General features: G+C 36.0%; 1 protein-coding gene and 1 long non-coding RNA gene across 2 annotated transcripts in view; one reads left to right on the plus strand and one right to left on the minus strand.

Moving 5' to 3' along the window:
• Window positions 1–5,640: 5,640 nt before the first annotated feature.
• The window catches only part of IRAK1BP1 (interleukin 1 receptor associated kinase 1 binding protein 1), a 28,354-nt gene continuing 8,336 nt past the window's right edge, over window positions 5,641–25,658 (minus strand). Inside the window, exons 2-4 of the mRNA XM_037039384.1 lie at window positions 20,440–20,505; window positions 6,551–6,681; window positions 5,641–6,448 (exon numbers count right to left, since the gene is read on the minus strand). Coding sequence (XP_036895279.1) covers window positions 6,178–6,448; window positions 6,551–6,681; window positions 20,440–20,505 — 468 coding nt within the window. The 3' untranslated portion in view covers window positions 5,641–6,177. The remainder of the gene's footprint in view (window positions 6,449–6,550; window positions 6,682–20,439; window positions 20,506–25,658) is intronic.
• LOC118982340 (uncharacterized) lies at window positions 6,938–7,700 on the plus strand. Its single transcript, XR_005065511.1, has 3 exons — window positions 6,938–7,285; window positions 7,436–7,539; window positions 7,664–7,700. It is a non-coding gene; the product is annotated as an uncharacterized LOC118982340 (long non-coding RNA).

Genomic DNA, 25,658 nt, shown 5'->3' on the forward strand with positions numbered 1-25,658 from the left:
TGATGCCAAGTGGGGGCTCAAAACAGTTTGGGAGGAAAATAAGGTTACTTAATAACCCTTACAGGAAAAAGTGTAATTTCTGAAGTGCAGTTACTTCAGCTTTATCATTTTAGGAATAGGTACAACAAAGATGAAGAAATCTTTGCACATATTGAGTTGCGAAACAGTCAATATATTAAAAATAATTTTTATTTTTTTAAAGATTTTATTTATTTATTTCTCTTTAGAGGGGAAGGAGAGAGGGAGAGAAACATCAATGTATGGTTGCCTTTTGTGCGTCCTCTGCTGGGAGTTGGCCTGCAGGGAACCCGCCTGCAACCCAGGCATGTGCCCTGACTGGGAATCGAACCGCGATCCTCTGGTTCGCAGGCTCGCGCTCAATCCATTGAGCTACACCAGCCAGGGCTTAAAAATAATTTTTATTTTATTTAGTTGACACCTGAGTTACACTTCACCCCCTACTCCAATATGGAATATAATACCTTACACTTTTCATTGATTTCACGTTAACTAAGAAAAATTTTCTTTTCATGGTATTTGCTTACTTGGGTTACAGTTGACTTATTTGAATCATTATACTAATTTAAAAATAGAGTTAAAATAGATATGACTAATTCAATAAAAGGAAAAAGCATATATTTTTGTATGAACTACAAATTCATTGCTATCAAATACAAATATGATTTTCTAAAATAGGCTTTGAAAGTAAAATTGATGCTTATGGAAACAAATTCAGTTTAAGCATCCGATAGCTAGCTTTTCTTCTTCTTTAACCTTTTGTTAGCCAGATACTAGGAAAACAAATGTGAGACACAGCCCTGTTCTTGAGGAGTTCACAGTCTTGTGTAGAGTCAGACAGCCAGAGGGGAGGGCGAGGGGGTAACAGGGGAACGAGGGGAAGGGTCCTCAAGGACCCACAGACAAAGCTGGGGATGCAGGGTGGGTAGGACTGAGGGTGAGGGATGGGGATAGATTGTGGGGGGAGGGGATGGGGAAATGGAGACAACTGTACTTGAAAAATAAAAAAAATTAATAAATTTTAAAAAAGGAATAATTAGGATGCATTAATACGATCAGTGTAAAGCTGATGCATATATGAAAGAGTTGGAATTATTTACCTGTTTTTGACTGCCGAAAATTATAGAAGGGATAGAGGGTACGTGCTAAAACTGCTATTTTTAATACACACACAAACACACATTGCTGCCACTAGATGGTAAGTAACATGATACTTTGAGGATTTTCCTTTTATTTATTTATTTATGTATTATATTTTATTTATTTATTTTTAGAGACAGGGGAAGGGAAGGAGAAACAGAGGGAGAGAAACACCAATGTGTGGTTGCCTCTCATGCTTCCCCTACTGGGGCCCCGGCCTGCAACCCAGGCATGTGCTCTGACTGGGAATCAAACCAGTGAACCTTTGCTTCACAGGCCCGTGCTCAATCCAGCCCGTGCTCAATCCACTGAGCTACACCAGTCAGGGCTCTTTTTATTTTTTAAATATTTTATTTATTTATAGAGAGAGGGGAAGGGAAGGAGAGAGCGAGAGAAATATCAATGTGTGGTTGCCTCTCATGTGTCCCCTACTGGGAATTGAACCGCAATCTTTTGGTTCTCAGGCCCGCTCTCGATCCACTGAGCTACACCAGCCAGGGCTGAGGATGTTCTTTTTAAATTCAGGGATTACTAACTTTTTTCATGATCATTTAGATCAGCACTTTCTCCTGCCATCTGGCATTTTTGTTTCTTAGAGTGTACACTAATTTTAGTTTCCAGTTCACTATTGTCTCTAATTAATTGTACTGAGCACACAGAACCCTCATAAATCTTCAATCCTGTGTAGCAGATAATATGTTTTTGCCCCATCTTTTTGTTTTTTCACTATTATAATAATAGGGCCAACTTACAAAGCCAGCATTTGTTTATTTCCAGATGGATCATTGACAGCGACATAACTATTTAGGGGTAATTACTGGTTGGGCTTCAGAAGGGAGGCTGAAACAGAAATATCCTGACAAGCAAGTTATAAACAGTATTCTTTTAATAAAATAGTACAAATAATCCCTCCTGGAAATCATTATTTCATCCTAAGAACACTGAATTCTAGTCTTTTAACATAACTGAGCATGTTAAAGTGATTTAGGCCATATTAGATTATGAGTAGAAACTATTTGGCTGGAAATACAATATGCATAAAACAGTATAAATATTTATTTTAATTAAACTGCAGTTGACTATTGAAGAATGTGGGGTTTAGGGACACTGACCACCCCCCACCACACAGTGAAAATCCACATATAACTTCTGACTCTCTGAAGAGTTAGTTGTCCCTCAGTATCCACTGGGGATTGGTTCCAGGATTCCTGAGGATGCTCCAAGTCCCCTATATGAAATGGCATAGCTCTCCACATTTGTGCATTCCCAAATACTGCCCCAAAACAGCACAGTATTGAAAAAAATCCATATATATGTGGACCTGCACGATTCAAACATGTGTTGTTCAAGGTTCAACTGGAATATATATAGGAATTAGTATTAGGAATTAAACTACATGTATATAGTTTTTATTTTTTTCTGTAATGAATAATAAAGCATTTGCCTCCCATATAACTTCATAATATAGGTAATATATATTAACTCCCACTTTTGACCTCATAATTCACATTTTTATTTCTTTAGGCCAGTGAAAAAATTCCTTACTATCAAATCATTGTCAACAAGTTCAACAGAATTGGATACCCTCCACCTACATACCTAGGGAGGACATAACAATTATAAGATATGAGATACGGTATCTTAAGTTACAAATTATCTTTCCAGACTTATTTACTTACATTAAACTCAAATTGTCTGTCAAATAACTATACTGATAAAAGGTAATTGCTGACACAAAAAATGTAATTTAGCATAAAACTGAATAGAATCCTAAGTTTTATCACTAATATTCAGAAACCTTATTTTAATAGCATTTCCTTTTATAAAGGAGCTTCAAATATAGTGGGTCTGTTTCAAATACTCAATTATAATTTGTTGCTTTCTGGAAAGATTTTTTAAAGGAAGTTCAGAAGAAAGGAATTTCATTAGGATCAAGTTCAGGCTAGGTTTATTCTAGTAGGCTTTGTGGCACAGGGCCTGAGAGTAATTCATTGTGAAACTCTAGTGTATGCTAATGTGTCAGAAATTAAATTACCATCAACTGTCCACAAAATCTGGTATGTCCTTCGTACACAGGATATTATACATAAACCAGCCCAATCTTTGAAGAATTTCTTTTCTTAGCTGCTCTATAGAATTGTGCAACTGCTATTTTATAGAATATTTTTGAAGCAACATTTAAAAAAATTCATGTAAATCATAAAAAGTGTTTGATAACTTAAAATAATATTTGTTTCTTTTCAAGCTAAATTGAATAGCTTCTTTTCTGAATGTGATGGAACCAAAAATATAATGAAGCCATGGCTAAGAAAAATCTACCCGCATAATTAAATTTTTACTGAGTATAAACAACTTTTTTTCTTGATGTACAGCCCAAATTGCACTTTCTGCTGAACTGGATAAATAAAAGCTAAGATATGGCTTTTTTAAAAGTAAAAATTCAGGACTTCCAGCCAAGATGGATGTGTAGGTAGACACACTGTCCCTCCTTGCACAACCAAAAGGACAACAATTTAAAAACGAAAAACAACCAGAACTGACAGAAAAATCAAACTGTATGAAAGTCTGATAACCAAGGAGTTAAAGGAGAAACATTCATCCAGACCCACAGGAGGGGCGGAGATAGCAGCTGGGTGGAGAGGACTCCATGGGAGGCAGCAACTGAGGACCAGGGAGGGCAAGGTGTCAGCTGGCAGACCCTATATGAAAGGTTAGAGGGCCTTATCTAAGAAAAAGAATATGATCAAAAGTATGAACAGTCAAATGACAACTAACAGTTACTAAAAACCACACCTGAAACAAAAACAAACTAAACAACTATGAACAGGAACAGAATCACAGAAATGGAGATTACATGGAGGATTATCAGCAGGGGAGTAGGAGGAGGGGAGAGGGGAAAAAGGCATGGAGAATAAGTAGCATAAAGGGTAGATAGCAAATAGATGGGGGGGAGGTTAAGAATAGTATAGGAAATGTAGAAGCCAAAGAACTTATATGTATGACCCATGGACATGAACTAAAGGGGAGGGGGATGTGGGTGAGAGGGGGTGTGCAGAGTAGAGGGGAATAAAGGGGGGGAAATGGGACAGCTGTAATAGCATAATCAAAAAAATGTATTTAAAAAAATCAACACATACTGGTTTTCTGGTAACTATTTTTTAAAGAGACTTTATTTATTTTGAGAGAGAGGGGAAGGGAGAGAGAAAGACAGGGAGAGAACATCAATGTGCAAGAGATACATCAATTGCTTGCCTCTTGCATGCCCCCAGCTGGGTACCCAGCCTGCAACCCAGGCATGTGCTCTGATTGGGAATCAAACCGACGACCCTTTGGTTTGCAGACTGGCAGTCAATCCACTGAGCCACACCAGCCAGGGCATATTTTTCATATGACTAAAAATTCATCTTAGCATTAGATTTAGAAAAGTCAACTTTTAATTGAGCTGACAGTAATCAGAGAATATAATGATAGTTGTAGTTGATATAATGGCTACCATTTTCTGAGTGACTACTATGTACTAGGCATTATTTTCATGGTTTTATATTTATCAACTTTAATCTTACAGTAGTAGTTTCATTCCATTGGTGAGGAAAGAGAAGCTTAAAGAGATTCTAGTGCCTTGCCAAGTTTACACAACTGGTACATTTTCTCAGCAAATATTTGAGGACTTACTGTTGGCCCTGACACCATCCTGGGTGTGAGAATGTAGCACCCAAGAAAAGGAAGACAAGATCTCCATTCTGAAAGAGCTTACACTCTGGGAGTAATGTCAGGATTTGAATATAGTGGTGTCATATTCTAAAACTTTCATCTTAGCTTCCACACTCCTTACTGCCAAGGACACTACAGAAGAAATGGATAAAACTGTTCCAGTGCTGCTTACAAAAGGTAGGGATAGAAACTATATACTGGAATGTGTTGTAGGAAAGAAATACTGGTATATAAGTATCAAGATATCTCAAAGGAAAAATTTAGGCTGTTATGGTGGGGAATGGAAGGCCTATGTAGATGATGCGTAATGTAAAAGCAATGACACATACACAGTTACATCTCAAATAGCCTTAGGATCCGTATTATCTCAGTGTATTAACCCGCCCTGTTCAACATGGTGGCCATTAGCCATTATGGCTTTTGAGCATCTGAAATGTAGCTAGTATAACCAAGGTAACTGAATTTTAAATTTTAATTTGAAAACAATGGTTATACAGTTATTAGATCTTTTAAGCATACTTGGAACAACCTGGGTGTGTGGAACCTATTGTTTCAACTAAATTTTAGAAAATAAATACAGATCAAGTATTTCTGATGAAAATTTAGCACCTGAATTGAGATATAGGACATACACTGGATTCTGAACAATTAGTATAAAAATAAATTATACTGAATACCTACCTGTTAATCATTTTTAAAATATTGATTGCATGCTGAAGTGATAATATTTTGGATATACTATTAAATAAAATACTAAAATTAGTTTATACTTATTTTTCAAAATGTGTCTATTAGGGAATTTTAAATTACATATGTGGCTTGCATTATATTTGTAGTGGAGAATGCTGTTATAATCAAAGAAGCCCTGATGAAGACTTATATATTATCTGGTCCATGTATTTATTATTTCTCATTTCTGGCATAAAAACATTTTCACAATATATTTCCTTACCCATTTATCAAATTACAATTTGCTTTTCATTCTTTCTATTAATGTTAATAGTCATATGAATAATTGTGTCATTACTTCTTCCTATAATAGAAATATAAAAGTTACACATGCACTAGCATAAATTCATTATACAAATGTGCACATATTTATTTCCAAAGAGTATTTCCCAAAGTGAGGTTTTAAAAATAGAAAGTAAACATAAGTATTCTTTGGGGCTATACTGAAGGATTCACAAATTTGGGGAAGAACACATATACTCCATATGTGTATGTATATATATTCGGGCAAAAGCAAACATTATAAAAAGTATAAAAATAGACAAAATCATACAAACACAATACATTTTGGTTGGAATTTTAGAGATGTTTTTTTTTCTTCTCTTTCCCCTTTACTTCAAAAGTTATAAATACTTTTGAAGCAGCATGTATTGTTGCACTTTTGATTTTTTGTTGTACAGTTAATGAACTTGAGAGTCTGGATGACTGGTGATCATCTATTTGTTCTTCCCATTCTTTAATTTCTTCTTCTTTAATTAATAAAGGTTTTCCTAGAGTTTGGCCAACAAGGTTACACACTTCTTGAGCTTTGCGCCATGCATTCTCAACAGCAACAAGACAGGCTTGCCGTCTTAGGAATTAAATGCAGAGGTTATTAATATGGCATTCAATGAACTGTAGCACTGAATAGTTTAATTAATGGATAATTTAGTTAAAGATATGTTTAACTTACCGAAGAGTCTCAACAGAACCTGGAGTATGATAGAACTGGGGTTGGCTGATGACAACAGAGCTATCTAGCTTTTCAACAAGGAAGTTACAAATATTTTGCATTTTTCCAAATTCAGTAAATGTAATGCAGACCTGTAAATGAAATGATACTTGAAATTATTTTCATGCCTGACACATTATTTCAAACTTTGAATTAAAAAGGTAAAAGCCATATTAAAATGAGGTCATTTTATAGTATGTAACAGGAAAATCCTACCGCACTTATTACTAAATTATTTTGTTATTAAATTTTTTGCTTATGAATTTTATAATTTAATATTAACTTGAATATTTTAATATTTTAAAATACATTTAAAATGAGTCAGGAACTTTTTATGAGAGAATTGGAGGCTTCCCCTTTCAACTTTATTATTTGGCTGAATTCTAGTTCTGATAAATTTTTCACAGCACTTAAGTTAAATCTATGCTATTAACTTCCTGATAAGCAGTATTTACACCATACTTCACTGCTCTTAATGAGATGTTTCTTCTTCCAGTTGTCATTTTCAGATATATATGTGGAAACTCATCTATTTCATTATGTCCTCTGCCTTTAAAAATGTGGGAGCAGTCTTTATGCAATACTTTATTTAAAAATGTAGACTAAACAATTCTTCCAAGGAAACTTTACACAAGCTCAATATGTAAAACAAAACAAGTTCACGTACTGGAGAAGCAAAGATCTTCAAAGAGACGGGTAAGGCGATCTTCCGAGTGATCTCATACAATGCAGAATAGTTGTCTTTAATCATTAAATGTTATCCAGTGAAGACTCATATGCTATCTGGTTTCAATACTAAGTAAATAGTGTATTTTATAATCATTTTGTCTTCTATTTGTAAAAAAGCTGACTGGGATTTTGATCGGAATTGCTATGAATCTATAGCTGGTATATCAATAAAGGAAGAACTGGTATCTTAATGACATGGAGACGTCTAAATCATGAACGAGGTATGTTTCTCCATTTATTTATGTCTTTTTAAATTTCTCTAAGCAATGATTTGTAGTTTCCAGCATACAGCTCTTTCACATTTTTTAAATTCTCACCCAAGGGCATATTTATTGATTTTTTTAGAGAGAGAAAGGTGGAGAGAAACAGGCGAGAAGAGAGAAAGAGGTCAAGATTGAGAGATCGAGGTGAGAGAAAAATACCAACTGGTTGCCCCTCTTACATGGCAGATGGGGGACTGAACTCAAAACCCTCAAGACTAAAGTATGTGCCCCAACTGGGAGTCAGTCCTGCAGTCTTATGATGTAAAGGACAACACTCCAACCAACTTAGCCACATGGCCAGGTCTCATGTTTTTTTAAAATCAGATTTATCCCTAGGTATTTCATATTTTTGCTGCTTATCAATTCTAATAGTTTTTTTAAGGGTTCCCTCAGATTTTCTGCACAGTCATGTTGTCCATGAATAAAGACAATTTTACTTCTCATTTTCCAGTCTCAATGCCTTGTATTTCCTTTTCTTGCCTGACTGCATTAGCCAGAAAACTTAAATATAATGTTGAATAGAAGTCGTGACAATTGATACATTTGTCTTGTTCCTGATTTTAGGCACAAAGCATCCAGTGCTTGTTTCACCATCAAACATGTTGGTAGAGTTTTCACAGATTCCCTTTATCAGTTTGAGGAAGTTCCCTACTATTCTACATTGCTGAGAATTTTTATTAGGAATAGATGTTGGGTTTTTGTTAAATGCTCTTTCTGCATCTATTGTGATGATCATATGGTGTTTCTTTTTTATTTTATTAATATGGTAAATTAGATTGGCCAATTTTTTAATGTTAAACCAACCTTTCATTCTTGGAATGAACCATACTTGGTTATTCCTTTTTATATATCACTGGATTTCATTTGCTAGCATTTTATTTATAACTTTAGCACACATGTTTACAATGGATATTATCTCTAGTTTTGGGGGCGTTTTTTTGCTTGTAATGTTTGATTGTTTTTTACCCCCAGGTTTTGTTATCTTCTGGCCCTAAATTATGCATTGGGAAGTATTCCCTCTTCATTTTCTGGAAAAGTTTGCATACCAATGACCGTATTTCTCCCTTGCATTTATATACTTTCTAATTTCTCTTTTGACCCATGGATTATTGAGAGGTATGTTTCTGAATCACAAATATTAAGGGGATTTTCCTGAGATCTTTCTGTTATTGGGTTTCAAATGTAATTGTACTGGGTCAGAGAACTTACTTTGTATGATTCAGATACTTTTTAATTTATCAAGACTTGTTTTATGACTCAGAATATAGTCTACCTTGGCAAATGTTCCATGTGTCTTGAAAGGAATGTGACATCTGCTGTTGTTGGAATTGAGTGTCAAGTAGGTCAGACTGGTTGGTAGTGTTCTTTAAATCTCTTAAAGTTGTATTGATTTCCTGTTTCATTTGATTATTAAGAAAAGAGTACTAAAAACAACAAAAACTATAGATTTATTTCTTTTAAGTTCTGTCATTTACCTTTCATATTTTGAAGCTTTGATATCAGATGTTTATGTGTTTAGAATTATGTTCTCTTGATTGGTCTCATTTGCCACTATGAAATCATCATTTTTATCTGTGGTAATGTTCTTTGCTTTGAATTCTCCTTTATGTGTTATTATGGTTGCTCTAGCTTTCCTTTGATTCATATTAGCATGGCATGTCTATCCATCTCATTTTTTAAAGTGAGGCTTATTAAGGTATAACTTACATAAAGTAAAATACACACTTTTTAGTATATGTCTAATGCATTTTGACAGATGCATTAAGTCATGTAGCCATGTAGTCATCCCAGCCCCTGGAAACTACTGATTTATTTGTTTGTTTTTTAAACTTTAATTTTTAGAGTAGTTCCATTTAGCTCCTGCTACCACACATGTTTAGACCTCCTCCATAATCAACATTCCTCACTAGAGTGGAACATGTGTTACAATATATGAACCTATAGACACATCATTATGATGTGTCTTAAGTCTATAGTTTACATTAGGATTCACTCCTGGTGTTGTTTTTCAGTATGTTTAGACAAGTGTTATAGTGAGTGACGTGTATCTAACATTATACTATTGTAAAAAGTATTTTCACTGCCATAAAATCCCTCTGTGCTCTCCCTATTCATCCTATCCTCCCCCTGACCCCTGACCACTAATGTTTTTCCCAGAATGTCATATAGTTGGAATAACACACTATGTAGCCTTTTAAGATTTTTTTCCCTTTAAGTTAGTAATAGGCATTTAAGGTTCCTCTTCGTTTTCATAGCTTGATAGCTGATTTCTATTTAGTACTGAATAATGTTACATTCTCTGGATGTAACATTTATTTATTTATTCTCTGGATGTAACACAGTTTATTTATCCACTCACCCACTGCAGGACATCTTGGCTGTTTCCAAAGTTTGACTGTTATGAATATAGCTGCTATAAATATCTGTGTGCAGGTTTCTATGTGAACATAAACTTTCATCTCCTTTTGAGTAAATATCAAGGGCTGTAATTGCTGCGCCAGATAGTAGGAGTATGTTCAGTTTTATAAGGAGTATGTTCAGTATTCCAAAGGGGCTGTACCATTTTGCAATCTCCCCAGAAATGAATGAGTTCCTGTTGTTTCACGTCCTTGTCAACATTTGGTGTTGACAGCATTCCAGATTTTAGCCATTCCAATAGGTGTGTGGTGGCGCTTCACTGTTTTAATTTGCAATTGCCTAATAACATGATGTGGAACATCTTTTCATATGCTTACTTGCCATCTGTATATCTTTTTAAAAATATTTATTTATTTTTAGAGAGAGGAGTAGGGAAGGAGAAAGAGTGGTAGAGAAACATCAGTGTGTGGTTGCCTGTCATGTGTCCCCCACTGGGGACCCGGCCTGCAATCCAGGCATGTGCCCCCATTGGGAATTGAACCAGCGACCTTTTGCTTCACAGGCCTGTGCTCAATCCACTGAGCTACACCAGCCAGGGCCATCTGTATATCTTTAGTGAGGTGTCTATTAAGGTCTTTGGCTCATTTTTATATAGGGTTATTTTCTTATTGCTGAGTTTTAAGAGTTCCTTACATATTTTGGATAACGGTCCTTTAAAATAAGTGTGTTTTGCAACTATTTTCCCTCTGGCTTATCTTATCAATCTCTTGACACTGTCTTTCACAAAACAGGAGTTTTAAAATATGACAGAAGTCTGGCTAATCAATTATTTCTTTTATGAATCATACCTTTGGCACTGTATCTAAAGAGTCATTATGATACTCAAAGTCATTTAGGGTACTCCTATGTTATCTTCTAGGAGCTTTATAGTTCTGTGTTTTATCATTAGCTCTAGGATGCATTTTGAGTTCATTTATTTTTATTATTTTTTATTTTTAGAGAGAGGGGAAGGGAGAGAGAAAGAAAGGGAGAGAAACATTGATGTGTGAGAGAAACATTGATTGGTTGCCCCTCACATGCCCCAAACCCGGTACCTGGCCTCCAACTCGGGCATGTGCCCTGACCTTGAATTGAACCAGTGACATTTTGCTTTGCAGGATGATACCCAACCAACTGAGCCATGCTGGCCAGGGGTTAGTTCATTTTATGAAGGGTATAAGGTCTGTATCTAGATTCATTTTTTGATATGTATATGTCCAGTTGTTCTAGCACCAATTGTTGAAAAGACTATCTGACCCATTATACTGTATTTCTTCCTTTCTCAAAGATCAGTTGACTTATACGGGAATCTATTTTTTGGCTCTGTTTTGTTCCATTGATTTATTGTCTACTCTTTAAGCAGCAATACCTTATCTTGATTTTTGTAGCTTTGTAGTAAGTCTTGAAATCAGGTAATGTCAATCCTCCAACGTTGTTCTGTTCCTTTAATACTGTGTTGGCTGTTTTGGGTCTTTTGTCTTTCCACGTAAATTTGTGTTGTTTTTTTCATATCCCCAAAATAATTTGCTGGAATTTTGATTTAGATTACATTGAATCTATAGATCTAGTTGGAAAAATATACACCTTGACTATGTTGAATATGAATATCCATTTGTGTAGTTTTTCTGATTTAGTTTGTTAGAGTTTATAATTTCCTCATATAGATCTTATACATATGTTGTTAGATTTATATCTGTCATGTTTTTGGATGCTATGGAAAACTGTGTTCTGAATTTCAAATTCTACTTGTTCATTGCAGATATACAGGAAATAATATTTTGTTGAGGAATTTGCCTCTGTGTTCATGAGAGGTATGGGTCTGTATTTTTGTTATCCTGTATTTCTGTAGGATCTATAGTGATGTCTCCCTTTTCAGTTCTGATATTAATAATTATCTCTTCTATTTCTCTCTGTCCATTTCTCTGCAGTTGTCAAGAAGTTTATTGATCTTATTAAAGAATTAGCCTTTGGTTTCACTGATTATCTCTATTGATTTCCCATTTTGAATTTCATTGATTTCTGTTCTAATTCTTATTTATTTTCTTCGGCTTACTTTGGATTTAATTTACTCCTCTTTTTCAAGTTTTCTAAGGTAAAAACAGGTTATTTGAGTTTCCCTTTAAATATATGTATTCAGTTCCAAAATTCTGTTCTAAGTACTGCTTTCACTGCATCCCACACATTTTAAGAAACTATATTTTCATTTAGTTCCAAATGTCTAAAATTTCTCATGTGATTTCTTCTTTGACCCATGAGTTGTTTAGTCTCTATGTAATTTCTAGTTATCTGTCACTGATTTCTAGTTTCCACTGTGATCTGAGAGCAGACGTTGTATGATTTCTGTCCTTTTAAATTTGTCTAGATATATAATTTGGCCTACGATATGTTGTATCTTGGGGATGTTCCACGGGAGCTTAAGAAGATTTGTGATGTTTTTGGAGGAAGTAGTCTATAGATGTCCATTATATCCAGATAGTTGATGGCTTTTTTTATTGTTTGTTTGTTTTTTCAAGATTTTATTAATTTATTTTCAGAGAGAGGGGAAGGAAAGGAAAAAGAGAAGGAGAGAAACATCAATGTGTGGTTGCCTCTCATATGCCCCCCACTGAGGACCTGGCCCACAACCCAGGCATGTACCCGGACCAAGATTCGAACTGGCAGCCCTTGGGTTTGCAGGCCAGCACTCAATCCACTGTGCCACACCAACCAGGACAGTTGATGGGCATTTTGGGTTCATCCATGCCCCTTTTAATTTTCTGTCTGGTGGGTCTGTCCATTTCTGAGAGAGAGTGGGTTGGAGTCTCCAACTCTTACAGTAGATTCATCTATTTCTCCTTGTACCTCTATTAGTTTTTGCCTCATAGTTTGATACTCTGTTGTTATATAAAAACACACTAAAGATTTGAAGACATTCTTTGAAGAATTTCCCCTTAATAATTATGTGATACTTTATCTATCCCTGATAACTATCCTTGCTATGAAATCTACATTGTCTGAAATTAATATAGTGATTCTTGCTTTCTTTTGATTAGTGTTAGCATGGTATATTTTTCTCCTTGCATTGTATGTATATACTTACATACTTTTATGTACCTAAAAATCACATATATACACACACACATATATATGTTTTTATACTTAAAGTGGTTTTATCATAGATAATATGTAGTTTGGTACTGCTTTTTGATTCACTCTTACAGTCACTTTGTTTTTTAAATGATGCATGTAGATCATTGATGTTTAAAGTAATATAATGATAGTTGGATTAAGATCCACCACATTCTGAAGAGAGAGAAAGGCTTTTAAAGTTACAATACAGACTTCCGCCAAGATGGAGGCATAGGTGGAAACACTGTGCCTTCTCCCACAACCAAGTTTGGATACAACAAAAGTTTTGGAGAACTAAGACACACCCAGAGACCAGAAAACCGAATTATACGGAAGTCCGACAGCTACGAACCGTTCAACAGGGACGGTAAGAGAGGCAGAGCCAGCAGCAGAGCAGGGTCGGGAAGGACAGACCTAGGAGCGCAGGCAGCCTGGACCTAGTCGGGGTGCGGGGCAGGCTGACCAAGGTCGCACATTCGCGCGCAGTGAGACGGACCACACAGGCCCCAGGGGGTGAACAGTGGTGGCAGCGGTGGCACACTCGCGTGCAGTGGAGCGGGGCGCGTGGCCCTGGTGACGGTGGTGGCTGCAGTGCTAGTGGGGGTCACAGAGGCGGGCGCCGGAGGGAAGCCATTGTCCCTCTTTGACCCCGCCCCCACATACAGCATCACAATCCAGCAACTGAGTTGCCCTGCTCTGGTGAAAACCTAGGGCTCTGTTCCTGCTACTTAACAGGCACGAACAGCCCAAAAGATGGTGCAAGAACTCAAAGTCCCAGAGCCAATAACTCTAAGCGACCAACAGATTGCCAGCCTCTCAGAAGCCCAATTTAAAACACTATTTATCAGGATGCTCACAGAATTGGTAGAGTACAGTCACAAATTAGAGGAACTTAGTCACAAATTAGAGGAACATATGAAGGCTAAACTAATTGAAATACAGGGAGATGTCCAGGAAACCAATAGCGATGGAAAGGAAAATGGGACTCAAATCAAGGGAGTGGACCAGAAGGAAGAACGAAACATCCAACCAGAAAATGGTAAAGAAACAAGAATTCAAAAAAATGAGGAGAGGCTTAGGAACCTCCAGGACATCTTTAAACGTTCCAACACCCGGATTATAGGGGTACCAGAAGGGGGAAAGAAACAGCCACGAGTGGAAAACTTATTTGAACAAATAATAAAGGAGAACTTCCCCAGTCTGGCAAAGGAAGTAGACTTCCAGGAAATCCAGGAAGCTCAGAGAGTCCCAAAGAAGTTGGACCCAAGAAGGAACACACCAAGGCACATCATAATTACATTAGCCAAGATTAAAATGAAGGAGAGAATCCTAGAAGCAGCAAGGGATAAGGGGACAGTCACCTACAAAGGAGTACCCATCAGACTGTCAGTGGATTTCTCAAAAGAGACCTTACAGGCAAGAAGGGGCTGGAAAGAAGTATTCCAAGTTATGAATTCCAAAGACCTACAGCCAAGATTGCTTTATCCAGGAAAACTTTCATTTAGAATGGAAGGACAGATAAAGTGGTTCTCAGACAAGGTCAAGTTCAAGGAGTTCATCATCACTAAGCCCTTATTATATGAAATGCTAAAGGGACTTACATAAGAAAGAGATGATGAAAAATATCAATAGTGAAAGGACAGCAAACACACAGTTATTAACAACCACACCTAAAACAAAAGCAAACCAAGAGGACAGCTAGATCAGGAGTGGAACCATAGAAATGAAGAACACATGGAGGGTTAGAAATAGGGGGGTGGGAGGAGGAGAAGGGGGAAGAAGGCACAGAAAATAGCATAGATGGTAGGTAGAAAATAGATAGGGGGGAGGGCGAGAATAGTGGGGGAAATATAGAATCTAAAGAAGTTGAGACACGTGGTTATAAACTAAGGGGGGAAAAGGGTGGGGAAGGGAGTGTGCGGGTGGAGGGGAATGAGGTGGGGAATAGAACAACTGTAATGGTATAATCAATAAACTATATTTAAAAAAAAGAAAAAAAAGATCCACCACATTCTTTACTGTTTTATCTTTGTTGCCTTTGTTCTTTTTTTAGTAATCTTGTCTTCAGCTCTCAGGGAAGCAGAGCCTCCCTGCTCTGACAGCTGTCACTTTGTTCTCTGTATCTGTGACTGTTTCTATTTTGTTTGCTTTTTTACTTTCTTCGTTAGATTCCACATATAAGTGAAATCACATGGATTTTTGTCTTTCTCTGACTGGCTTAGTTCACTTAGCATAATACCCTCTAGGTCCATCCATGTTGTCCCAGAAGATAAGCTTTTTCCTTCTTCTTTTTATTTATTGATTTTTACAGCTGAGTAATATTTCACTGTGTAAATGTACCACAGCTTTTTACTCTACAGTTTTACTAGTGATAATCACTTGAGCTGCTTCCAAATCACAGCCATTATAAATAATGTTGCAATAAACATAGTGGTATACATATATATTCTTTCAAATCAGTGTTTCAGTTTTCTTCAGATATATTCCTGGAAGTGGAAATGTTGGGTCATAAAGCAGTTCCATTTTTAATTTTTTAAGGAAACTCCATACAACTTTCCAGTGGCTGCATCAGTCTGCATTCCCACCAACAGTGCAACGGATTCCTTTTCCTCCACATCCTCACCAGCACCTGTTGTTTTTTGGTTTATTAATGATACCAATCTGACAGGTGTAAGGAGATATTTCATTGTGGTTTTTCTCTGTGCATTTCTCTGATGATTAGTAACATTGAGCATCTTTTCCTATGTCTATTAGCCATCTGTATGTCTTCTTTGGAGAAGTGTCTGTTCAGGTCCTTTGCCCATTTTTAAATTGGATTGTTTGGTTTTTGGTGTTGTTTTGTAGGTTCTTCATACATTTTGGATATTAACTCCTCATCAGATATATCTGCAAATATGTTCTCCCATTCAATGAGTTGTCTGTATTTTGCTGATGGTCTCCTTTACTGAGAAAAAACTTTTTTTGTATGTGATATAGTGCCATTTTTTTTTTATTTTTTCTTTTGTTTCCCTTGCCCAAGGAGATGTATCAGAAAAAATATTAGATTTTACTGCCTATGTTTTCTTCTAGGATTTTTATGGCTTTGAGTGTGACATTTAAGTCCTCAGTCCATTTTAAGTTTATTCTTGTGTATGGTGTCAGGGGATCTATTTTTATTTTTTTGTACTTATAGGTCCAATTTCCCCAATACCATTTATTGAATAGACTATCTTTACTCCATTTTATGTCCTTGCCTCCTCTGTCAAATAATAATTGACCGTAATAGGGTGGGTTGATTTCTGGGCTCTCTGTTCTGTTCCATTGATCTATGTCTCTGTTTTGGTGCCAGTACCATGCTCTTTGATTATTGTGGCCTTGTAACAATTATAGTTTGATATCAGGTAGTGTGAATCCTCTAACTTTGTTTTTCTTTCTCAAGATCACTGTGGCTATCTGGGGTCTTTTGTGGTTTCATATAAATTTCTGGAATACTTCTTCTAGTTCTGTGAAATACACCATTGGTACCTTGATAGGAATTGTGTTAAATATGCAGATTGCTTTGTGTAGTATAGATATTTTAATGATGTTAATTTTTCTTATCCATGAATGTGGTGTATGCTTCCACTTAATTGAATTTTCTTCAATTTTTTCTTCAGTGTATTATAATTTTCTAAGTGTAGTTCTTTTACAGATCTTTTATTCCCAGGAAATGTTTTTTGATGCAATTTTCAAAGGGATTGTTTTTTTAGTTTCCCTTTCTGTTACTTTATGACTAGTGTATAAAAATGCAATTGATTTCAGGATATTTATTTTGCTACTTTACTGAATTTATCAGTTTTAATAATTTTTGGTGGAATCAACAGGGTTTTCTATAAACTCATACAGTATCATGTCACTTGCAAGTAATGAGTTTTTCTTCCTAATTTTGATGCTTTTTATTTCTTTTTGTCTGAGTGCTGTGGATAGGACTTCTAGTACTGTGTTGAATAAGAGAGGTGAAAGTAGACATCCCTGTCTTCTTCCCAATCTTAAGGGAAACAGTTTTTGCCCACTGAGTATGATGTTGGCTGTGGGTTGGTCATATATGCCCTTTATTACATTTAAGTATGTTCCCTCTATTCTCACATAGCTGAGAGTTTTTATCATAAATGGGTGCAGGATTTCATTAAATGCCCTTTTTTGCATCTATTGATATGATCATGTGACTTTAATCCTTCATTCTGTTTATGTGATGTATCACATTTATTGATTTGTGATATTATACCAACCTTGCATCCTTGAGAAAAATTCCATGTGATTATGGTGTATAATCACATGGTGTATGGTGTACGGTGTTTAATGTGTTGCTAGATCCAATTTGCTAATATTTTTGAGGACTTTTGCATCTATGTTCATCAGGGATTTTGGCCTATTATTTTCTTTATAGTGTCTTTATCTGGTTTTAGAATTAGGATAATGCTGGTTTTAGAATTAGGATAATGCTGCTCTCATAAAACAAGCTTAAGAGTCTCTACTCTTGAATTTTCTGGAAATTTCTTCTAACACTGAGATTGTGAAAAGAAACAACAACTATAACAACAAAAGAGATATAAAAATTACAAAGTGAAGGTTTTAATCCAAATTCCCTCCCCATGCATAACTACTACTCATCCACCCTTAAAGAAGTCACCTGAATTATTTATTACTTTCAATATTCTTATCTTTAAAATAAGAAGAAATAGCATGGTAAGTAGAAGGTTAGATAAGCAGTCTTTAAAGTGTCTTTCAGGATGAATATTTCAGATATTACATGAAAAGTAATGTTCTACTATTGAATCTTAATCTATATATTAAACTGCCATGAGAATACTGGTATATGTAAGACATTAGGTTTTAGTATTCACTATGTCCACAGCCATAAAGCTGTACATTGTTCTTTACCTTGTGAGCCCACTACCCTGGTCTCTGTGGATTGCTGATGTTGACTTAAGCACAATCATGTGTAATTTGAGTTCTGTCTACCAGAAGCCCTATACAAAATATAATCAGATTCTCTCAAGAAATCTGCATACAAGACATTAACAAATGTAAGTACAGCAGAAAGAAGATGAGTAGAATTTAGCCAAGTCCTTGTTTAATCATGTCTTACATAAAACACATAGCTCTAATGTACTTCTGATCCTGGAGGGTCAGTCCCTACAACTTAATCTGAAAAACACATTCCAGTGTTCCATGAAGCCTGGCTGTGTGATTGCTGGGACTGTTCCTGCCCCCCTCTTACCCTTAGTTCTTGGTGTACCCTCACAATAAATCCCATTAACTAAGATATCGTGAGCCTATCTATGTTCACTACAACTAAGTGGTAACAACTACCAGAGGAGTGCTCGAACAAATAGCAGCTGTTGACCTCTGTAATATGGATCTTACCAGACTGCTCTCTTCATCCTGTTTCAAAGGTATTTTTAAGTCCCTACTAGTACAAAATAACTTGTTGAATGAATCCCTAAACTCATCATGAGAAATTTTAAAATTCCTTGAGAGAGTTAAATTTTAAGTAAAGAAATCACACAACTGCTAGGTTAATTATTGGGGCAACAATGTATTATGGAAATGACTATCCCAGAGGTAAGGAGCCAGGATTCTAATATCCATTTCACTCTAATTATTGTAGCATGACACTTGAGAAATCTGAGTAAGTGATCTGAGCCTAAGGTCACACCCTTTAAAATTAGAAAAATAATATATTACCTGCTGAAGGTATGACTAGGTGATTTCTGAGATATTTTCCACCTCTAAAGGCAAAGATTCTTGACTAGATATACAAGATTCCATTCTAACTCCATTCTTTTTTTAAATTACTTTATTGTTGTTCAATTACAGTTGTCTGCGTTTTCTACCCCCCCCCCCACTCCCACCCTATACCAGCCAAACCCACCTCCCTCCCTTGCTTCCACTCTTCCCCTGGGTTTTGTCATGTGTCCTTTATAGTAGTTCCTGAAAACCCTTCTCCCCTCTCTCCCCTCACCCCCTCCCCTCCAGCTATTATTAGATTGTTCTTAATTTCAATGACTCTGGTTATATTTTGTTTGCTTTTTTCTTCTGCTGTTTAGGTTCCAGTTAAAGGTGAGATCATATAGTATTTGTCCCTCACCACCTGGCTTATTTAACTTAGCATAATGCTCTCCAGTTTCATCTATGCTGTCACAAAGGGTATAAGCTCCTTGTCTCTCTCTGCTGTGTGGAATTCCATTGTGTAAATGTACCATAGTTTTTTGTTTTTTTTTTTAATCTTTAGAGGGGAAGGAGAGAGGGAGAGAAACATCAATGTATGGTTGCCTTTCATGCATCCCCTGCTGGGAGTTGGCCTGCAGGGAACCGGCCTGCAACCCAGGCATATGCCCTGATTGGGAATCGAACTGCGATCCTCTGGTTCGCAGACCCCACGCTCAATCCACTGAGCTACACCAGCCAGGGCCCCGTACCATAGTTTTTTGATCCACTCATTTGCTGATGGGCACTTAGGTTGCTTCCAGCACTTGGCTACTGTAAATTATCTTGGCTATTTATTGATCCTCTCCAACACTTCTCTATGGTGGCCATTCTGACCGTTGTGAAGTGGTATATCTCATTGTGGTTTTAATTTGCATCTCTCATGGCTCATGATGATAAGGATCTTTTCATATGCCTCTGGGTCCTCTGTATGTCCTCCTTGAAGAAGTGTCTGTTCAGGTCCTTTGCCCTTTTTTTAATTGGACTTTTTGTCTTCCTGGAGTGGTCTTACTCCATTCTTGTTTCCTGTGGCAAGGCAGCAGCATGGACCAAGCACATACCCCAAGATATTCCAAATCAGAAACAGATAGCAGTCTGTTTTAACATATATTGATTTCATAAAATCCTGATCATAAAATCTTTAAAGATAAGTAAAAAGTACAGGCAGTTGTAGGAGCTAAATGTTATCATTAATTGAGCATACTAAAATATTTTGTTCTTCTTAACTTACCACAACACAGTGAAATTGCATTGTGAAACAAAAGAATGTTAAAGAGTGTTTTGATCCCTTGTTATATTAATTTGTTTTTTATCTAAGAACAAATGTGCCTTCTGTAGTGCTTCTTGCTTACTATGTAATAACATTAGTAAAATTTTATTCAGGTGGCAAGTAACTGCTACTTCCCCTTTGTTATTTTTATTCCATTTCAAAAACTTCTCTTAAGTACATCTCATTAAATTTATTTGAAAATAGGTATGTAACATCAAAAATGATTGTGAGAAAAATAACCTTTTAGCAGTACCATAAGAAGCATTTCTTCTGTCCATTTCAGTTCAAGAATAAAAATAAATGCAAATTGTCCCCACAAAGTCATGCTGTTTTCAGTTGTTAAGGTAAGTACATACCTCTGCTTCCATGTGATAAGCATTTTCCACTCTTCTAATATCCTTTGTTACAGTTACATTTTCTGACTGAAATAGAAAGTACAAGGGTATAATTACTAAGTGGCTATTAAATGGAATTACTCTAAAACAGTGATTTTCAACCTGTATGCTGTGGCACACTGGGTGTGCCAAAGAATTTTTTAAACATACAATGCCTATTTAGTTAGTGGCATGAGCTCTTTCCTTAGACTGTCAAATAAAAAAATAACAGCCAGCACAACAATAGTCATCCAGTATAAATGAATCAAATTACACCTGTTTTATTTGTCAGATCAGCAAAAAATATATTGTTTGGTGTGCCACAGAATTTTAGTAAATAGTTTATTTGTCATGAGATGAAAAAGGTTGAAAATCACTGTTCTGAGGCATAAAGTAGCAACCTGAACCTCTTAAAATGAAAATGACAAAGTATGCAGAAGAAACTGGTTTGACTGATGTTTTAAAACTTCCCTAAACATAACAAAATAAATTCAGCAGCCTACAAATTATTGCTAAAAATTTCATTATAATTCCATTTGTAGTAATTTTTATATTAGCGCATACAAAAATTATGAACTTAGAGTATTATATATATGAAGAATAATTTGTACCCAATCATTCTGAATGTTATAGGAGTGTTAGAATTTTTAAAATGTTCATTTTACAAATAATTTAATGCAAATTTAAATACCAGTGGTATGCAACTTTGGGCAAATTACTCAATTTTTGTTTTTGAGCCTTAGTTTCTGCATTTATAAAACTAGGCTGACATCATGTATACTAAACAGAATTGTTCTGAGGATTTAATGACAAGCTGTATGTAAGTGCTGGGCACAGAGAAGGTACTAAGCAAATATAGATGTATCCTATTATCATATAAAAATTTCCTAAAACACTGAATTCAGACCAGTTTGTTTTTTAGAAAATATTAATATTTTCTGAACCTCTGGGTAAATACAGGTACACAATTCAGATAAAAATGTTAAATTTCTTATTTACTTTTCTGAAGGGTTTTAAAATTTACAGACATGAACGCTTTACCTCCTCTTATTTTGTGGGACAGGCAGAACCTATGTTCTACAAAATTTTTCTGTCCTTCAAAATACACGCTAAATAAATGTAAAGGTTATTATGCCCAATAATGATTTAATTATAAGTTCTTTTCTAGAGGACTTAGCTGCATCTAAATTTTTAAATGTAAAGTTCAAGCAATTTATATTATCCAGAAAATGTGAAAGAACTTTAACCAAATAATTTGAACTTAAGTACCAATTATAGCTGTGATATCCATCACTATCATGAAAATATATATGCATATGACACACATAGTAACTACTCACTGTAGATAATTTAGAATACCAATAAATATGAAACATTATGGTACATATTTCTTGTAATCAGCTTTATTCATTTGGTTGACCTGGAACTTTGCTGTCACTTAATAATCCTTTATGACATAAACATATCTTCTATTTTTTTGGATGTCTCCTTTTTCAAAAATCTTTCCCCCACTTCATTTGATAAATACATATAAAACTTCTGACTGAAAAAAATTATCAGAGAAATACTTTTAGGAAAAGTAGCTGGAAGAAAGTATCTTTTATTGTTGTATTTATTTGTGTTATTGTTGTCAATTAAAGAAAATTTAAGGGCCCTGGCTGGTGTAGCTCAGTGGATTGAGTGCGGGCCTGTGAACCAGACGATCGCGGTTCCATCCCCAGTCAGGGCACATGCCTGGGTTGCAGGCAAGTTCCCCGCAGGGGCCAGTTCCCAGCAGGGGATGCACGAGAAGCAACCATACATTGATGTTTCTCTTCCTCTCTCCTTCCCTTCCCCTCTAAAGATAAATAAATAAAATATTTAAAAAAAAAGAAAATTTAATAACTAGAGAAAAAAGGTAAAGAAGAAATAATAATGTCTCCAAACCCTATTATTATTAGTATTTAAATAAAACATTTTACTGAACCATCTATCCATGCATATAAATATATCTAGGTCTATGTATGAGCTTTTTCATAAATGAAATTATATTCTACATGCTGTTTTGGAACCTACTTTAATAATTTTTAATTTTAGAATAATTTAAAATTTACAGAAATAGTAAATTTTAAATTATAAAATAGATAGTCAGGATAGTACAGTGATGCAGACACTCGCCTGCAGTGTCCACGTCATAATGGATGAAATGAGACATTCACATGTACTACTGAGTCCAGTGGAGGAAAAGGGACAGCATGGCTTTTCTCTCAAGAGGAGCAAAACCCTTGGCCCTTGCCGTGACCGGCCTTTTTGGGTTTCTCGGCACATTACATGATGGTTCTCATTTTCTATGCACAGGTTGCTTTAGGTGGGTACCTTTCACAGCAAACAAAGGAGCCAATGCCACTAATCACATCACACAAGAGGGATATTTGAAAATGAAAAGGCAAAAGTGGTTGAACGAGTTACACTCCTCCCTGGAAGGTTTAGCATGGATTTTAGGAAATGACTTTGCAGTAAATGTTTGCCACTGGGAGCTGGGCCCATGCCACGCAGAATGGTCTCCTATAGTACAGAAAGTTCCCATATACCTCAGTTTTAGATTTCTCTGATGTTACTATCTTATATTACCATGACACATCTGTCAGAACTAAAAAACAAACACTGGTACATTACCATTAACTAAACTTCAAACTTTATCTGGATTTCACCTGTTTCTATAATGTTCTTTTACTAAGGTTCAAATCTACAACACCCCATTCCACTAATTCATGATGTCTCCTATGTTTCCTCTGGTCTATGATAGTTTCTCAGTATTCTCTCTCATTTTTTATAACCTTGAAAGTTCTGGTCAGTTATTTTGTAGGATGTCCCTCAATTTGGGTTTGTATGACAGTGTTTTCTCATGATCAAATCAGAGTTAATAGGAAAGAATACCACAGAAGTGAAGTGCCCTTTTCATCACGACATGCCCTGGGGTAAATAATATCCACATGACATTAACCTTGATCACTTGTTTAAGGTAGTGCCTGCATGGTTCCTCCACTGCCAAGTTACTATTTTTCTCTTTCCATGCTTTATTTGTTGAAGACAAGTCACTAAGTCCAGTCCACATTCGCCCAGTAAATGCTGCATTGTTCATTTTGTTGCTCAAATTGTCCTAGCTATGACTATCAGGAATTGTTTCAGGCTGCTTCCTATATCCAACATATTCCCATCCTTTTATTTCTTGAGTACTTCCTTACTTTCTGGTGGAAGATGCTGCAAGCTCATGTTTCGGCTTCCCTGCCCAGCCCCTTCTTCAAGAAGCTTAGTATCATCTTTGAGTTTGGTATTTAAAACTAAGATCTGGGTGTTGCAACTGCTCATTGCTACTGGAGTGTTATTCCGTGTAGGCCCTCTCAATAAACAGAGTTTGTGTATAAATTCATGTATACTCCTGTATCTATAATTGTTTCTGTTTTCTATCCATCTGTATATAGACTAAGCTAAACATGAGTTTCCAACTCTAACTCAACCAGAGTTCATTCTAACCATCCTTCCTTTCTTATCTGTAACTTCCAGAAAGTATCCGGCCACATAATATGAAAAACAGAGACATTTATTGAAGAAAATACAAGAAATGTTGTACATAGGACAATGACACCTCAGTCCCCTTCAAAGTAGTCACTTTGGGACCTCACACAGTTCTTCCAATCGCCGTCAGCTGCCCTGTTGTATTTTCCTGAATCTCATCAATGGTCTGAAATCTCTTCTTTCAAAGGTGATTTTAGTTTTGGGCAAAGCCAGAAGTCACAGGGCACCAAATCTGGATTGTATGGGGGCCAAGCCACTTAGGTGATTTGATGTTTTGCCAAAAAACTCTGCATGAGAGGTGCTGCATGAGTGAGAGTGCCACTGTGATGAAGCTGCCAATCACCGGCTGCCTGTAGCTGTGGCCTTCCTGAATTATCTGAACAGTTTCCATGGAGGAATGTTCAAGCTTAACACAAAATTTGATGCAGATTTGTTGCTCTACTTGCTCAGTCATTTTGAATGTGATGGCCACACAGGACACATGCTCACTCAACAGCTCCTACTGCCCCCACTGACTAGTACAGAGAAGTTGTTATTGTTCACATACAGGCATTCTAGTCCACTCTCCCTAGCCGCCAGGTTACACTGATGTTGTGCAAGCCATTTTTGTTGTATTATTAATGGTTGAACTCTTTCCATATATATATATATCTATATAAAATAGCCTCAGAATTCTTAACCAGTATCTGGTTGAAAAACAAATTTACCAGTTAGTGTATAGTGTTTATGTATCTTTCATCTTTATCCTTAGTTTCCAGTCAAATTTTTTTTTTCCAAAATTACTTAGGACACTCCTTTCACCCTCCTCCCCCGTGTTGAGTGCAGTTATGTCATTTATCTGTTATAGAATTAGGTTCATTTGTCATAGTCTGAATTCTGTCTTGGAATTGATCCTTATTTTGATGACTTTTTCTTCAATTTATACCCAGTAATGTTCACTCTTTGTGATTTACAGATCTATGGGTTTTGACATATGCACAGTCAGTATCCACCACACCAGTACCACACAGAATGATTCTTTCACCTGAAAAGTTCCTCTGTGCATCCTCTTTAAGTCAACCAATTTCCTGCAACAACCCTTGTCAACTACCAATTTGTTTTCTGCCCCTATGGTTTTCCTTTTCCAGAATGTTGCATGAATGGATCATAAAATATAAACCTTTTTATAGTATACATCTATGATTCACCCATGTTGTTTTGTGAATCAATACCTTGTACCTTTTTATTGCTGAATACTGTTTATCCAAACAGTATTCCACTGTCAGACATCTTGGTGGCTTCCAGTTCTAGTGATTTATAAATGAGCCATTATAAGCATTGTGAACTGTATAAGAACCAGTGTCTTCCAAAGTAGCTTTACCAGTTTGCAACCTTATCTGCACTGATGAAAATTTCTGTTGCTCTACATCTTTGCCAGCATTTACTATAATCAGTGATACTGGATTTTAGCCATTCTAATAGCTGCAAAGTGGTATGTGGTGGTTTTAATCTTTATTTCCCTAATGACAAATATCGTTGAGCCTCTTTTCATGTGTTTATATGCCATCTGTCTAAATTCTTCGGTGAAATGTCTGTTCAGATAATTTGTGCTTTTAAATTAAGTGGCTTGTTTATTTACTGTGGAATTGAGTTCTTTGTATAGTCTT

The sequence above is a fragment of the Sturnira hondurensis genome, unplaced genomic scaffold (genome assembly GCF_014824575.4).
Source record: "Sturnira hondurensis isolate 20B ecotype Veracruz unplaced genomic scaffold, ASM1482457v3 Scaffold0025370, whole genome shotgun sequence".
Taxonomy (NCBI): domain Eukaryota; kingdom Metazoa; phylum Chordata; class Mammalia; order Chiroptera; family Phyllostomidae; genus Sturnira; species Sturnira hondurensis.